This window comes from Rhagoletis pomonella, unplaced genomic scaffold (assembly GCF_013731165.1).
Source record: "Rhagoletis pomonella isolate Grant_MI unplaced genomic scaffold, Rhpom_1.0 Rhpom_scaffold_00010, whole genome shotgun sequence".
NCBI lineage: Eukaryota > Metazoa > Arthropoda > Insecta > Diptera > Tephritidae > Rhagoletis > Rhagoletis pomonella.
The window spans coordinates 21,643,960-21,662,753 of record NW_023458564.1 but is presented as its reverse complement, the minus strand read 5'-3'; the positions used below and the strand labels follow the sequence as shown (position 1 = coordinate 21,662,753).

At 34.5% G+C, this 18,794-nt stretch overlaps 1 protein-coding gene across 6 annotated transcripts in view; it reads right to left on the bottom strand.

Annotated features, from left to right (window-relative positions):
• LOC118746161 (MATH and LRR domain-containing protein PFE0570w) overlaps window positions 1-18,794 on the bottom strand; it is a 46,219-nt gene that overhangs the window by 24,402 nt on the left and 3,023 nt on the right. For all 6 annotated transcript variants that reach the window (XM_036479949.1, XM_036479951.1, XM_036479953.1 and 3 more), the window contains exon 2: window positions 844-1,073. In XM_036479949.1, the coding sequence (XP_036335842.1) occupies window positions 844-1,069 (226 nt within the window). In that variant the 5' untranslated portion in view covers window positions 1,070-1,073. The remainder of the gene's footprint in view (window positions 1-843; window positions 1,074-18,794) is intronic.

The following is an 18,794-nucleotide window of genomic DNA, read 5'->3' as shown; positions in this document are numbered from 1 at the left end:
TGCAAACCAAATGCCAAATATTGCTAGCGCTCAATGTTTTTTTTTTTTTTGGCCTATCGCTTTGGTTGCATGACAGTCAGGTTGCGGTGCGTGCACTTATACGTGACGGTGCTGCTAACGATGCTACATACATACATATGTACATACATGCATGCATATCTACATAATACACACTTTGATATGTAGAAATAAAAATTCGAGGAAAAGTGCTGATGAAAGATGTGCTGGTGATAACAATTGCTGCTTTGGTTGAAAGTTCAGTTTAGTTCAGCTGAGTTGAATTGAGTTCATTTCGGTTCAAAGTTGAAACTCGAGTTAACAATGGCTTACAATCATCAGTATAAGAATGTTCCAACAGCAACAACAAAAACAACAAAGACAAAAACACTACGCGCTACTGTTATGAAAATGTAGCAACTTGGTGGTCGTAGATGACACAATACGTGCACATTTGCTTACGATAGCAAAACAAGTAAAGCAGAGTTGAAAGGAAAATCATAAAATCCGATGAAAACGAAGAATAAACAAACAAACCAATTTACGTAAAGTCACCAAAGTCATCAGCGGTGGTGCCACTGCATTAGAGTTGAAGAAAAGATGAGTTGTTGATTGAAGAGATTACATACATACATACATAGATACCTACATACATACATACATACAAACATATGTATGTAGAAGGAATCCGGTGTTGGTGCAGGTGAAGGAAACACAAATTGCTAAATTCAATTTGCTAGTTTGCTTAGCCAAAAACCAAACAATTGTGTTGTTATTGTGTACAATTGCATAAGTGTGTTGCTAATAGATTTGTGAAAATTTGCTTTTGTTGCTTATTTCGCTTACCATCGTCATCGTCCACAAGATCGCCTAGATCGGGCTCATCATCGTCATCATCATCGTCGTCGTCATCTTCGTCATCTTCGTCGGCAGGCGCTACCGCAGGTGCTACATCGTTGACGGCTTGTTGCCTCGCAATGGCACGCTCTTGACGCTCGGCAAGCTGAACGGGAGAGGCTTGAATTTGTAGCAGCACAGCGCTAAGGATGCAAAGTAATAGTACGAATTTCATTGTGCTGGAAAAAAGAAGAATAGTGATAAAAAAATATAAGATTAGTTAATTTTATTGGAAGTAAGAAAAATATGATATATTTTAATGCCTTTATATGCTGAAGATTTGTAAGTAATTTTTGTATGTATGTATGTCAATGGAGTAGCTTTTTTATTTTAACCCTAGAACCCTAATCTTAGTCGATTCGACTAACACAGCTTATGTTTTGTGGTGAAGTTTCTTGAAAATGCATTTTTGAAATTGAATTTTCGTTAATTCAGCTACAACACAACCGCACAACTTTTATTTTATTTTGCTAAGAAAGCATTAAAACAATAACGTATGGAATAGTTTTTTACGATTGATGCTTTAAAACTTAAAAGAATCAGTGCTAAAAATGTTAACGTATTAAAAATTTCATTAGTGTTCCAGGGTTAAACTAATAATATTGCGGTTGTGTTTGACGGAGCTTCTCCTCCAATTTGCGGAAGGAGTTTCATCCACTGATATTAAGCAGTATGTTGGCATATTGCTGTATATGCCCATCAAGTTCCAAATTGCAAATTATCAGACGACAAAAGTGCCAATAAAAAGCATCGAGGATATTCGGAAGAATTAGTGGGAAATGTCTGGAGTGTCGAAATAACAACTGCATTGAGGAAAGATACGAAATGTGTGCGTCTGGTGTAAAGCCACTTATATCGAGTGTTGCTGATTTTCCGCCTATAAACGCAACCAGGTACAATAGAAAAGATAAGCAATACATAGAAGTCGACGGTCTCAATGTCATAATTGCTAATTAACCCGTTACCGTATTCACATGAAAGCAAGGAGGTTTGCATTGCGGCTTTTTACGATTTTGTGGATATGAGCAAATCTCATTTTGTCATTTTGTTAAATTTAACGATTTTTCGATTTTAAGAGTTCAAAGTATTTCAAGACATTAACATTAAACCGTGAAAATGTTCCTTTTGTCAAAAACTAAATGAAAAAGAATTACATTGATTATACAATGGCGATTTGCAAAGCGAAAATTCCAATTTTACAATTTTTATTGGCACACTCGAAATTCATTCTAAAATTGCTATGTATATGAAGAAATTAAGATATATGTATTTTAGTGAAGACTGCTGTAGGGAATATTTCATGGCAATATTTAATTAATTTTCAATAATATGACTTTTAAGTTAATGCGTGCGAGTAGACGTGTTAGCTGGCTGTGTATGGTGCTACGGGGCGTATACGTTTTATACACAACTACGGGTATATGTATGTATGAGCACGAGTTGTTATTTTGACTTTTTAGTATATCTTTTTAAATTATTTGGCTATAAGAACACACTAAAAGGCATAAAGTGCAAGCTACGCATAAAAGAATGCAAGCGCAAATTAATACCCTGTTGAATAAATGCAATATTAATATGTCGACTTTTCATATTTAACAAACATACTTATTCATTTAAATACAACTTCTCGATGAAATTTTGTTCTTTATGCAAAACTGAAGATAATGCAGCGTCGAAGATAAGTGCGCCACTATTTTCGACCAAGAACACGTGTTATCGAAAAATTTAACAACTCTAGAGATTTTCTCATATGCCCGTGGTAAACTAATACGTGATTTACCGTCGACTTCAAAAATTATCAAGAGTATAGTATTCGTCTGAAGCTGCTAAATTTTTATCTGAAAATAGCTGCTGATGGGCTTTGTAATACTGAAATGAATCTTAGAAGACCAGTTTTGGCCAACTTCTTATCTCGGCCCTATTTCTCTGTTACAAAACTGTTTCTAAAAATTAATTGTATGAGAAGTTTTTCATGGTAAAAATGCGCTCGAGGGTTTGCCATTGCCTGCTTAGGGGCGGCTGATGCTAGAAAAAATGTTTTCCCATTTAGATGTTGCCCGGGCCAGGGATCTGATCCGGGTCCTATGCAGTGCTAGTATGCATCACTAACCACTTAGCCATAGCGGCATAAATATGCAACGTGTCTTTTAAAAGATGCAGGCTTAAATATGTATGTACATACAAAGAAAAAATATTAAAGCGAAGACAGTGATAATATTTATGGCCTACTAACATGCTTCAAGTTCATTGCCACATTGTACGCAAGTACATATGTATGTAGTTATCTTTGTTTTATGCAACTTACGAATATAGCTACATACGTATGTATTGTATTTTACCGCAGGTTCACGGATACAAGGCCAGTGAAAAATTTACAACTATATATATATGTATGTATGTACTTACAATGCTCCCCATTGCATGAGAAACTAGGCAAGTGTAACACATAAATTAAAGCGCAAGCACAAAAACGTTTAAAAATGCATACATACATATGTATGTATATATGTACGTATGTGCCCACCTAGCATGTATTGAGGCCGAAAGCTGACCGGCAATAAAAAGAGCGCTAAAAACATAAAAACATTTATGTAGTGGTGACCACAGTCGGCACGAATTCATAGTTAATGCATACCAAGCGGAAATGCTACTTTCGTAGTCTTACTTTTACTCTGTTTTGCAGTTTAATGCTTCTAGCCGCACATTTTGCATTTTCATTTCCTTAACAGGCAAGTTGAACTGTTTTCATTTTACTTTTTTTACCCAACATACATAATCGGTAGGGTTGAGTTACTAGTTTCCGAAAGAACAACGGGAATATATAAATATAAAATATGCCTCTCACACGGTGCATTGGATTTGTATAGATCTATCTTAATTTAAGGCATCAGAGTTTGTTCGACGTCAATAGATAAGTCGCTCACTAATTCTAAGCTTACCAAGATTCAATGGGCAGCATGCATCCCAGCCACAAAATTTTCTTACAAATTACTCCGATATTTGTAGGTTCACAATCTACACAACAGCGCCTTCCGATCTTGAGAACAAGTTCTTCACACATACTTGTTACTTCTGGGAATGATTTGGAAGACGACTCCCACTTGGGCCTGCAAGGTAACAGTGGGATGTCCGTGTAAAATAGGTCACTCTTTGATTTATCGACTATTCTCCTAATTGGCTATTTACTCTGAGGGCCAAGCACCAAACCATAAAATTAAATTTTTAAACGCAATTGAACAAACTAAATAACTCTAAAGAGAGTATTCCGAGATTACTCTCAATTGGGTACAATTGGGCTTTAATTAGTCGCAACTAATCTCATACGGGTACTAATGGGGATCAATTAGTCTCGACTCATCCCTTACGGATATACATATTTGGAGATTAATTAGCCCTCGCACTTAGTCAATGAAATTTCATGTGCGGCGTTGGCACATGAAGAGAGTATTCGCTTAACAAACCTGAGCATCTTGGTTCGAACCGCGGCTGGCGAAAATTTTTATTTTAATTTTTTTAAAGTGACTAGTCGTTTTTTGCACCCATTCGGGTATAAAGAGGAACAATTAGTCTCTTCATAGGACATGCTCGAACAAAAGCGAACAGTTCATTCCATATAAAGAGATCAAATGTGGTATTAGTTGCATGTTCCTTTGCGATTGTTCCCGGAGTCATTCCGGAGTAGTCACATTTTATGCAGGGTTAGTATGTAGCTCACCAACATACATACATGCCATCCATAACGCGGCTGCGGTGAACCATTTTCTGCAATGGCTTGACCTAAATGTGCAATATTCGTAAATGTGTATCCTTGCAAAAATTTTGACCTGAGCTGAGGCACTTATATTTACCTCATCAAGTTTTCCCATACTATTGCAACTTATTTATGTATGTATGTATGTAGATATATGCTCATACATAGGAGTTCTCAGCTCTATTAGAGGCTGTTGGATAGCAATAGTACCAAATATAAACCTAGCGGCTATTCATGGGCATGTGAATAGTTAAATTCAAAGAAGCCATATATGTTGTACCCTTGGTGGAATAATAACAAGGTGTTGTCAGCAGCGACGTGTTTGTTGTAATTTTGACAAGATCGGTATGCTTATTTTCAGTGCTGCCGATCATAATTATTATACTACTATTCTTTGGGATATAGTTTTTAAAATAACCCATATTAGTAATTCTTTTTATCGCGATTTTTAGAGAACTTGGTGTTTTCAGAACGATATTTCTTTTTAAAATTGCAGGATTTGTGTAAGTTGTGACCTCCAAATGTAAAAAAATGAAAAATATCGTGGTTATCAATGGAAAAAGACATACACAAAAATCGTACGTAATACACAATATTTTAATTGCGATGGTTGTCAAAATTTGCACGCAGCGAAATAAAAATAAAATGGAATGTGAAAAAGTTAAACTAAAAATTATTAACTTTTCCATTATTTATTTACCTAAACCACATATGTAATTCACTCACCTTAACTATATATTAAAAACAATTGACATCCGTATTCGCATCCGCATCCGCGGATGTTAGCTTTTAAACATCCGCTTCCGCATTCGCATCTGTTTCAGAGGTGGTAATCTGGTTTACATACAATAATTGGATCATGGAAAAATAACGGTACTCCTAAGTTTTAACATGAGAATTGAAGTCGGTTTTTTTTGCTTAAAAATTACTTGTTATAATGAATTAAACATTTGTCGAAACAGTCAAAATCGGTCCACTATAACTTTTATCTCCCATACAACTGATTGTTAATTTTATAATTATAACTTTTAAGTACTTAGTTTTGTTACAAATGTTAGGACATTTCTGAACTCGCGGTCTCTTGGGCCGGGCCCTCTCGAATCGGGGGCCCGTGGAATTTCGCCAGCCATGCCACCCTATAGTTCGCCTCTGCATATTTTGCTTTACCAATACACCTTTCAAATAGGAGCCAAATTTTAATATTTTGAATAATGACTCAACTTCAGGCCTACCTGGTTAAAAATGTAGTTATAGCATATATGTAATACTTCTATATTGGCAGTAAGCTAACTTCTCAATGTGTAAGCATTCCGAAATCAAAGCGGGACAGTCTAGTACCGTTTTTGTCAATGTATTGTGTACTTGAGTGCCGTTTTTGTATATGTGTTGTGTACATGTTTATTTATAAACGTATGTGTTCCTTTTCTTTCGTAAGTGTTTATTGATATATCTGTACTGTAGTGTTTTCGGACGGTACTAGCTCTTACTGCCAATACAGGAGTATTACATATATGAGTTATAGTGAAAAAAATAGCACTATAAACGATATTTTAGAGGTAGTGCAGTAATTTTCCACTATAACTAAGCTTGTGATAAATAGTGAAAGTTATAATTTCTTCCAATATATTTGCTGCTAGTGAAATGCCTAGTGCACTCAAAGGTGAAGGTCCTTGGCCAGGTATTAGGTTTACGCGTGTTTTATTCGTTTTTGCTTTTCATAATTTTTTTTTTTTTATTCTCCAAACACTCGTACGAGTGTCTTTATTCATTTCTAGTGACGAAATTTTTTGTCGAATTTGTTTTACTTATCGACGAAAAAATTTAGCAAGCAGCTGCATATTGATTTAATCTTACTCTGAATCGTGACTATTTAATCTCATAAAACTGGATCATCTTCAACTGTATGATCGTTATCTACTTACGCGTTTATGTACGCACAGTTCACATGCTTTCACTTGCTGATGCTGCAGCTTAAGCTAATTGAAAAAGTTGTAACACCACTTTTAAGCTTGACTACAAAAGTACATGTAGAAATAAATGTACGTACATATGTATATGCTTAGAAATGCATATGTCTATGTGTGAACCATATTCACTTAAGTGGCATTCCACCTACCAACTAAACTCATTTTATTCAAGTCAAGTGGGTTGAAAGTCGTCAGCAGTCATTGAGTTGCTACAAATGTTCTCTTAACCACAGCAATGTTTGAATTCCAGCAGAAACAAGAAATTGTTATCAGCTACTAAACTGTTAACACATATCAATACATAAGCGATTTGGTGTGTGGAATACTGTAGAATGTAATAACTATGCGTTGCAACAAAGCAACTCAATTGCATCGTGGACGGACGAATAACGTGAGGCTGAGTCCAATCGCATACTTAAGAGAATTGGCCCAGAGACTGATGCTACTTGCTAAAACTTTTGAGAGTAGATACATATGTATACATACACGTTCTATGCAACTTTCAACGCAGATGCCATTGACATGTTGGCCACAGCTGCAAACGACAATGTTTCTAACAACTTCAACGTTTGGTTTGCACGCTAAGGCTCTTAATAATAAATATATTGAGCGTGTAGTTCAATATAAAGTACATAGTTTATGCTTTTAAATTGCATGTATATTGGAAAAGTTAGAGAGGAATTTCTTGTGTTCGAAATGGTGCTGGTAATAGCGCCAGCCTAATATACATTTGGTTGGACTTAAAGTATTACAACGTAGTGATTTTATTTCTTTTTGTTATTTTAAAGTTTTCTAGACAATATCTACGATTTATTGGTTTGAAAGTGTAAATAAATTTAACTAAAACCCACATTTTAGGCAGTAGTTTGAAATCAAACTTGTCACTCAATACATGTTTTTTTTTGAAATATGTGCGCCTCAAATAACTATAAATAAATAAAATTTGGCAATTAAATATGTATGTATATCGGACCATAAATCTTTCGGCTTTTAACGTTGCAAAATGCAGATATAACTGAGACTTTGCTAAGGCGGAGTGTTTCCTAATATCGCTAGGAACTAATTTGAACCTCTATGAAGTATATTTAGGTGAGTATTACTATAACCAAAAATTGCTTCTTAAAAATTACTAATCTACCATTAAAATTTTCTTTAAAGATTATGCCAATAGTGACATAAGTTTTCAGGTCCTTTAACATTGCTTGATTAGAAATTTTAATGGTGTATCAGTAATAATCAGAGGAACAATATCTAGCCACAAAAAGACCCAATTACCCAATTGTTAATGAAAGTGAAGTTGATTAGGCTGAAAAAGCATTGCTAATTAGCAGAGTATTTAATTACATAAGTACTCAGTGGTGTATGTCGTAAGGACATGGAAAATTTATTAAACTCAACGGCGTGGTGTAAGAACCATCCAATCTACGAAGTGAGCCTAGTCGATTTGCTGAAAGCGTGAGAAACGAATTAGAGGTCCTACTTAAGACATACGTGTAATTCATTCAAAAAGCGATATAATAAATAAAAAGATAAAGATAGATATGTAAATAGCTAATACGGCAGCGGTAAAATAAACGTATTCACCAGCGCCCGCTCCCTTACTATAATAAAGAGGGAGCGGATTTGTGTTATTTTCGATAGACGCTGCAACGGTAGAAATATTTCCGATATATCGAGCAACCCGTTTGAAGATAAACAATGTGCGCAGGCGTATTTGGTGATTAAAGTTCAAATTGACCAAATATGTACATAGCGAATTTAATTCAAATACCAATTGAAAATTAACGTTGGCATTAATTTTCTTATAAATAAATTTCTGATCAATAAATTGGGCAAAATTGTGTGCATATCACCATCTTAACTCGCATAATCTAAATCTGACATACTTTATCGCACGAAACAAATACAAACTACAATATCTGTTAAAAGTCTGTTGTGAACTAACTAAGTGCTATGTCAATATTGGAAAAATTTTACTTGGAATACCATCTCAAGCTGGCTGGCAAGATGGGCTTATAACAGTTTAAGAAACTTTTAACTTACCTATTTTTAAATTTTTTTCTTTTCCTGTTTTTATGCGCCGTTGCTCGCTATTTATTTATTCATTTGCACGTAACTGTCAAATGGCTAGTTTTTGAAGTGTTAAATGCAAAGAAGAATCGCGAAACGCCTTGCGAACAATACACAGAAGAGCAAAGGTGGTAGCTATATACTTGTAAAATGGCACTTAAAGTAAACGGTAAAAAAGTTAAATATTTCCTAAAGCTGTGTCACGAAGTATCGCCAACACCGAAATATCTCCATGCTTACTCAACGGCGACACCTTGTGGGTGAAAAGCAGATTGCATTGGTAACAAAGGCAATAGCGAGAAGAAGAAGAAGAGCGTCAACAGCATACGAAAACTTTGGCAGCGTTTTACAAACTTGCCAATAGCCATCTGCTGGCTGTCAACTAGTTGCGACCATGTCTATTAACGCCGCCAATGTATGTACGCAGGCGCACTCGGCGGGTGTTAAGGTGAAAATGGCTGCTACCGCCTGCTGTAGCTGTTATACTTGTTTTTTTTTCTTCTTTTAAACTTTTGAATATACATACATACATACGACACAATACGTGTGTGTGCACACACACATACAGGCGTTTATGTTACCGTTGAGACTCTTACTACTTGTAAATACCCTAAATGGCATGTTGCAGGTAGTGAACAGTTGTTGTATGCATCATTTATAGTCAAGTCCCGGGCTGTTTTCATTGTCGTCATCGTCATCGTCAGTGTCGTTGGCGTCACTGAAGCATAGTGTAAACACTTTAATTAAAACAACAACAATTTGGATATTGCAAGCGCCGATTTGGGTGCAGATAACAAAATGTATGCGCACACACTAACAACTTACTGACAACATTTACAGGCATCTACATTTGTACATACGTATATATGTAGGTACGTAAGTGTTTGAATGAGCATGCGGAAAAGTAGGTTAAACAAGTACGTGCAAGTAAGCGTGTGCGATTAAACGAGTGTGAGTATATGTATGTGATAATAGCGCAAAATAAAAATCAAAGTAACTAAAATAAGACAAAGGAAAGTTTTGCTGCAGCGCTGAGATGTTGGGGCGTATACGCAATGTCAGCACAACATTGCCAGTTCAGCAAAGTTGGAAAATAAGCAATGTGCGGCGGTAGCGCAAAGAACGATGTCTGTGCAAGATGCATAAATGAAACTGCAAATTGTGCTTGTTCTTTTGCTTGTTAAACTTAAAATGCTTTACAAAAACAGCAAATAGCTTAAAAAAATAAAAGTGCACTTATGGATGATACGCATTGTTTTGTACATATATAACAGTTGTTAACCGTTATATGTAGTTGGTATTTGGTATGCACCAACACATACTCTTTTTTGTAGCGAAATCCTCCAAATACTGAACACATATGTATGTATGTAGAATATATTTATTAGTATTTATACTTTACGAAATGGGTAGTTCTTAAAGCTGTGGAGAATTTCTTTTATTTTGAATGATATAAGATGAACTTTAAACCTAACTGATTTAGCAAATACAACTTTCATATGGAAAATTTATTTTCAACTAAATTCAGTTTCCAACAAATTGGTTTTACTATGCAAAGGGAGTTTTTAAAACCCATGTATTATCTTGGCCTCCACAAAGCAAGGGGATACTAAGCTAACTCCTACACCATTTGCTTTAACCTCTGAACACATCGAAAACGACATCACCACACGACACGACATTAAGGTTTTATCTACATTATCTAAACGCCTTGTCGACGGCGACATGATTTTTTTGAACGCGGCAGCTACACATGAATTTGTTTGAGTTTGACAAAAAGAAGAGGAAGAATCTTATCTCTCGCTAGAAAAATAGAAATAGGTCCACTCAAGCCACAGCTACATTTTTGGCTAGTCGCAGTGTTGCCGTGTCGTCGCCAAAATAATTATCTACATAAGAGTACGTGTTAAAATAATTTGACAAAAAAAATTAAATAGGCATTCTTAAAAAATTTTCTTATAATTCTGAATAGAAAGTTTAAAATTTAGATGATAATTTGTTGAACTTTTTTACAAAGTTTTAAATGCGCATATACATATATGCAATTTATTATATAATGAGCTAGACTTTTACTGAAAAAAAAACATTAAATTCACAAATGAAATATTTATAGCCAAAACTTGTCTAATAAAGCATTTTTATTATTTACTTTAAAGCATACGAAATTTTGCCAAAATTGGTTAAAATAATGCTTTTCCATTATTTCAGCCACCAATGAATATAACTGCATCTTAAAGACCTAGTTGTAAATAGTTCAGCGATACTAAGGCAATCAATAACACGCGGCAGTAAACACAACAGTCATTTGTTCAAAGTAAAATAACTATGATTCGACCTGTAAATCAGTAAAACTATATCTACCATTCCTTTACGGATGGATCTGAAATGATTGAAGCTATGAAAATATTTTTTCCAGAGCTTTGGTTTGAATAGCGTTCGGACTACTCCAACATTTTTCTGGCCCAGATATATGCTGCAATTAAATCAGCTGAGTGGGCGGTGGCTCTAACTCCTCTAAACTCCTTAAAGCTCACTTTTAAATATTTTCATCAAAAGAAACTTAGAGTCCATATTCTTGTTCGTTTGTTGTGGTTATCTTCAAAAGAAGAGGGTCTCATCCGAGGCGTGTTTGGTCCTTTCCATGGGGGGTTGGTTTTCCAAGCGAGCCCCAATCCAAGCTTGACAGTTATGATTTGGAGAAAGTAGACGACTTCGTTTATTTAGGAACCAGCAATAACCCCAAATTATAAAGTCAGCATTGAAATCCAACGGAGTGTCCCTGTTGTCAACAAACAATGCTTTGGTCTGAGAAGGCAATTGAGAAGTAAGGTCCTATCTCGTTGTACAAAAATCACACACTATAAGTCGCATGTACAATGACAACAACCGATGAGGTGGCTCTTGTAGTTTTCGAGAAAAGTATTTTGCGAATTATTTACGGGCCTTTCATTTTAGCGATGGTAAATACCGTAGACGACTAAACGATGAGCTGTATGAGATTTACAACGATATAGAGACAGTGCAGCCAATTAAAGTACAGCGGCTCTGCGCCAGCTTTGCAAGGCTGGTAACATAGAAGTCAAGGACCTCTGCGATCGAAAGACCAGAGGGAAAAGGACTTGGCATTTCTGAGGAATTCTTTGAAGCTTAAAGCTAAAGTGGGGACCAATATATTGCAGTTCCTATTGAGCTACTGTTAAAATATATATGCACAGCAATCGATCTGGTAGTCTTTTAGTTAGCCTGCATCTGACCACATAGGTCCATTGGATGAAAATTCCTAATAAGTTCAAAAGGTAAACATTATAAGCACCAAGACAGCCCTTTACACCCTAATCATTTTGATTTTGGAGATGGGCATATCTAAATATAGCTACCAAGCGGTGATCTAATAATAGGGAATGCGTTGAAAACCCGCTTTATATATCCACAGTTTCTTTGCAAGCTTGTAGGTTGATTATGGTTCTCTTGGACTGATACTTAACGTTCCAGTTTTAGACAAAAATAAACTTGAGGTCTCTCCTCCCCTCCGTTGACAGTGCCAGGCCATTTACATTTAGAATAGGGCCTTGAAAAGTAGGTACCTTGAGTCACACATCTCTTACGTTAGTTACATATAAGCCAGACGGAGTTCTTTTAACCTCATCTCAAACCTGCAGATGCTCTGCTGTTGCCTTGATATATTCACAATGCAATTGTGTAACCCTAGTGCTCCCACATCTGCGTCGTAAACTACATCCATACTGCCTTTTTCTCATTATTGTCTTTAGTGAAAAATTTCCGATGAAATGTTCTTCATTGTTCGGTATTTTTGCACGCTTTCTCACTTTTCGCTGGTATTACTCATTAACATCCCGAATCACTGCAAAAAATGTATGCAAGTCAACAAAAAATCCGCAAGTATTTTTCTCACATCTCAAGTTATTTCATCTCATTCTTTTTTACTGCTTAACACAGAGGAGAGAATTACTTGTTTGGGTTAAATGGAATGCGGAAAAGTGCCAAATTTCACATTCCAGCAAACTCATGCAAGCATCCATTGCATCTTTCTCAGCTCCCATTCGCATGTTAAAAGAAGTTTAAATAGCAGTGCGTGTGCACTTATTGTAAAATTTTTCGACACATGCACTTGGCACGCAAACCGACGATATGTACGAGAATATATGCACTATCTGTGCATTAAGTAATGGATAATTTTGCTAAAGTTGAGGAAAGGGAAGAGTAAAGAAAGGAACGCTACAAGAGAAGAAAAGTAAAACAATGAAAATCTCATTTTTATATATATACATATACATATATATATGTATATATATATATATGTATACATATGTATGCATATGTATTTAAGTTAGCTTGTGTTTTAGTAATGGTTCTCTTTAGTTATTTAAAGTTGGCTCAGTTTTTACAAGCTAAAATCAGAATAACCAATGTTATCCTTGAACACATATAATTCGATTTATTTTCTTGAATATTCAGCAATGATAGAACTAACTTCTACAGAAGAGCCCGCCATACGAGGTATGCCTCAAACGATTAAGAAGCTTATACAACAGTATAAAAGAACTTGAAGACTTTTATCTTGACTAGCAAAAAAAAAAGTAGAAGCTACGTGATTACATTAATAACAACACCTTGGAGCCCCGCCAAGAAATAGAGAAAATAGGGAATATAGAAAAGAAAATTTACACGAAGTCCTGCCGGAAGAAGCGCTAACATTCCCCACGGCGGAAAGATTTCCGCTCTTCACGACGCACAGGGTTTCGACTATATGAAGGCAGGTGGAAGTAATAGTAAACCTGCACCAAATTCAATGTGCTCTAGTTTTACTTAGAAATAGGGAATTATGATTTTGCCACGCCTTCTATTCGACATAGGTTATCTTCTAGGGTTAAGGCGAAAAGTGGTTTCATGGTGGGCAGCGATTCCTAACCGGTGGAACTGTTTCTGTTCTGCAAAAACTATTTAAGAAAAACAAAATTTATTATTTTCAGTTTGTTGGCAGTTTGGTGTGATAAATACCCACTTAATACTAAAAGAATTCGTTTTGTGGTTTACAAATCACTATAATATTTATTCCACATATCTTTTTCACCAATTTTTTAGTTAGTTATTTCCTATTTTAGACTGTGGCTTGAAATCCAACTTTCGCTATGATTGTTTTGTTCTACAACGCCACTTAAGTTAAGTGCGCTTGCTGTTGTGGATATGTTAACAAAGATGCTGTGGCTGCCAATGCATTAAAATCTAGACCGCAAACGGGCCAACAGAGCGTGAAGTAAATAGAAGTTGCATAAAAGCATAGGAGGAAAGAAAGTGCCGGCAAATAACACTTGTATATATGTATGTATGTACATACATGTATATTTAAGTAAGCAAGCTAGCGAAAAATTATAACTACATACGTGTGCATAAATAAATATGTGTGAATGCACATACCTACATACGTAGCAATAAAAATAATTGTAAAACAAAATAACACTTTTTATTTAAATATGTTTGCACACGAACACACACGCACTTAACCAACCCGATGAATGTGGGTCAATTGCAAGTGCATACACCGAGTTCAAGTATTGAGAAAACAAACAATTCACAGAAATTGAATTGTTTTATGTCAATATGTCGTAGAAGACGCCAAACGTAGAGCCTTGGCTAATGTTTGTGCAGTGCAGTTAAGATACTATTTATTTAGCGCCAGCTTCAGAGCAAATTCGAGGAAATGGCTTCCAGAAAAAGTCTCAAATAATAATTTGAGAGGCAGGGAACATTAGAAAGCCAAAAAAAGGCGTAACACACTTAAATGCTTATAGCTGCTACGTGCGAATATGTTTTAGCTGACACAAAAGGCGCACAGTCTACCTAAATTGCTTGTGGTTTATATATGTATGTATGTGTTACAAGTGTATGCATGCTGTTGAATTCACAATGAGGGCAGTAACTATTACCGCTGGTATGCAGAGCGTATACGCGATTTCTGCAAGCCCCACTTCCTCCGTGTTATGTGCTGAAGTTGTGTATGGTCAGCCAACGTTATTAGCGCAATTATTTTTTCTAGCAGACATCAATATTGTTAATAAAAATATATACTAACAAATACCTATACATGAACTTATGAATATTATCAAAAAATTATCGCATGAAATTTTGCTTATGTAAGTTTATGTGCACGACCACTGTGGGACTAAGGGTCGACACGTACGACAACCCCAAAAAAATATATGAGAAAAGTTTTTTCTTAGTAGCGGTCGTCCCTTGGTGGGCAAAGGCAGACCTCCGAGTCTATTTCTGCCTTCAAAAAGCTTCTCATAAAATCCATTAACTCTTCATAGGCGGCAACATCAGTGCGCACGACACAAATCGCAGGACAAGCTAAAAGTATAAGCGCCAAACTATTTTTTTTTTTTTATATAAGTAGGCAAACATGTTTTAGGCTGAACTAAGTACATATACATACTCCTAAGCTACAAAGAGTTATACATATAACCTTCGAAAGGTATTTCGATGGCGAAGGGAAGAAATATAATTAATTTGAAGATGAAAACCAAAGACGATATCTACGAGCCAATTGAAAAGTATTATGTCAATTCATTTATTTAGCTTTGGGTGTTAATATTGCACCCTCATCAGAATTATAAAAAATCTGTGCTAATATATATATGTGTGTTTAACGCAAATTGATATCGTCTTTGGTTTTCATCTTCAAATTGAAAAAAATCCGAGCGGTAAACAATTATTTTAAATATAATTAAATTTAACAAAAATACCAAACGATTTCTTAGTTTTATGTATCTATCATTTGAATGAATGTGACTATTGGGACACTGAAAAGTACTCTTCAAATTTACTGTCTCACCAAGAATGAAGCTTCTACGTTGCCGATTCAGTACAAAATTTAGTTGTCAGTGAGCAAATAACTTGGTCAAAAATTTCATAATATATCTTCCGAAAAAACTTTTTCAATTTGACTTATTTGACTTCTAAAAAATTTTAAGGTGGGTAGTACAACCCACCATATCCACGTCTTCCACCGCTCCTGTAATTATTCATCTAAACCTTTTCTGAGTGATAGAGGTCTTGTATGGCGGTGGTATTCATTTCACCAAATCTCAAATCTCCCTGTACCGCTTAAAAGGTTCTAACTTCCAAAAATAAAACCTTATAAAGTCTATGTAAAATCGTAGTTCTTTAATGTGACTTCTCCTTTTGTAAATTCGAAATAGTGGTGGAGATGTGATGACCTTCAAAAAAATAGGTGGCAACCATAATTAAAAATATTATCAGTCTAAAATTTTTTGAAAACTCTTTCGTTTGGCAATAATTTTCGATATTATATTTATGTAGATTGTGTATAAATAAAACAAATTCGACTTTCCAAACAGGTGGCAACCCGTTCAAAAGTATTTTCAAACTAAAATCTATTTATCGTCTGGAATGGTTATACACATTTCAATTAACTGATGAATTAAGATGAATTTGATTTTTTAAGCACATGGCAACTCTCTTAAACACAGTTCAGAAATAAATTATTTTCAAACCCATTTCAATTGATACTTATCTTTTGGAAATCCACCTTACTTAACAAATAATTTGAATTAAACTAAATACGACTTTCAAAAAAAAATATAGGTCTGAAATAAGGGATTTTAAACCAATTTCCATTGATAACCATCGTTTAGTAATTTATTTTTTTTATTAGATAATATTAATTTAACCTTTTAAACTGGGGCAACCCTCAAACACATCAAAAATATTCTAAGTTGTCAAATTAAATATTTCTTAAATCACTTTCATTTGAAATCCATTTTTGATATTTCATATAACTTGGGTAAAAAATATTTAATTCGACCTCTCAAATACGTGGCAACCCTCTTTAAAACAATTCCAAATTACTACCTCCTAAACCTTTCTTGTCTGACACCCATATAGTGATACCTTATTCACTTACGAAATTCCTTTAATTAAAATTGAAATACATTTTTTAAACATGTGGCAACCCTCCTACACGTAGTTAAGATATAACGATTCGGTTAATACCCATATTGTAACAATGGATTTAACTTTTAAATAATTTGAGCTAAATTGCTTATCAGGTGGCGACTCTGTAAAAAAATCTTATTGCACATCTAGCCAAGCCCTTTAGTTTGACACCAATTTTTCCTTCGCGTATTATATATATATAGATTAGGGCAATTTTAGGGTAATTTTCAAATAAATTACCCATGAGTGAACCATTTTAACATTATTTGGCTATTTGCCTGTCGTTCATTTAATGTTTATTATTTTTTATATGAAAGTGTAGCTCGTTATCTAACCAAAACTATGTAAGTCAAAATTTCAATATTTGTATAAAAAAAAATTAAAAATTAAATAAACTTTTAATGTACCAGGCTTCTATAAATGGACTAAAAAGTAGAAAATAATATTTCTCAGTCCCATAGAATTTGTTTTGATAAGTTTTGATTTTGAAATTTTAGCAAAAGTCATTATAAACAATTTATGGGATTGAAAATGGAACCAACCATACACACCCACAAAATTTCATTGGAATCGGTTAAGAGGTTTAGGAGATTAGCGTAAACGAACGGGGATTTTTATATATTAATATTTGGCGCTCACATTATTGCAACGTGTGTGGCCAAGCTTCTGGGTGTGAAAAAAAACTTGTTTAGCTTTCTTGAATATTTTGTACACCAAGAATTAAACCTCAAAATAAGTTCGCACATCTAACTACCCGGCTACAGCAGCCTCACATGTGTACCCCTTAACTCCAACAAGTTTGCAAACGTGATATGCATAATGCCAATTTTAAAAGCATCCGCCTACCACTATCTTTTTACGTACCCTTATAATTAAATAAAAATACACATACATAGATACATATCGTCGTTGAAAGTACAAAACCGCGTATCGTCGTTCTGTAAAACCGCGTAGCTGACATTTTTTGCCAAAAATTGGATTTGCTCACCCAAGCTCTTGGCTTAGGCCTTATCCATTAGTCATGAAATATAGTAGCCAGATGTTGCGATTGCTTTATAAAAAAGGGACCGTAATCAATGTGAGTAAAATAATTTATATCAGCATTTAGTCATTATTTTATGATTTTTATTTTTTCGCCCAAAAATAATAATTATTATTGATTTTTATTTTTTCGCTCAACGGAAATGAATTTTTCTTGATTTTTATTTTTTTCGATCACAAATAATGATTACACCGGCCAACAAGGTTTTCTAACCAAGAATCGCACTATACTTTTCCGAAGGTCTTTAACGTGCTGAATGCGAATCTGATGCCAGAATAGCCCAATTAAGTCAGTTTTTCGAGAAATTCTAACCTAAAAGTACATAAATCACGGCTTTTGGGCACATTTGAGCGATGAAAAAAATTTTTTTTTCCAAGAAAAATAATCTCCTTGTCTAAGAGTACTACTCCTCTCCTTCAAAATTCGTTTTAAAGCTTTAAAAAAATCTTTATTTATCACCGAGAAGTCGTTTGTTGAGTTTAGTAAATTCGATGATATTCTGAAAATGAGGAGTATTGGATAAAACTCAGTAAATTCCACGGCATTTTTCATCGCGTTACAGGAGGCCTATGTTACCTTATGATATTTATTTTTTCGCTCAGAGATAATAATTATTATTGAGTTTTATATTTCCACTTAAGTATAATGATGATTTATAAAATTGGAAAGGCCATACAGTTGCAACTTACTGAAATTTTGACCTGGAAATTTTGGGACTTACTCCTTTTATTAGGGTGTCACTACCTCTCAAAAGGATATGACAGAAATCACGCTTGTATAGCTTTATGGCCTTATTCATAAAAAATAAAGTAGGTTTAAAGAGCTTTATAAAATGACGTTTTCATACATTTTTCAGTTTATAAACCTTTTTTAAAGCTACTTTATTTTTTATGAATAAGGCCATTAGAGTTTTTTTAATAATCATTATTGTTAAGTGAAAAAATAAAACTCAATAATAATTATTATCAATGTTATTGTGGCTTGTTAACATTTTATTTTTAATATTTTTATTGAGCTTTGTACCACGATTGTTTATTAGGAAAAATTGAAAAAGCAACAAAGTCTAAGCGGTAGAAGTTATAGCACTATTTCG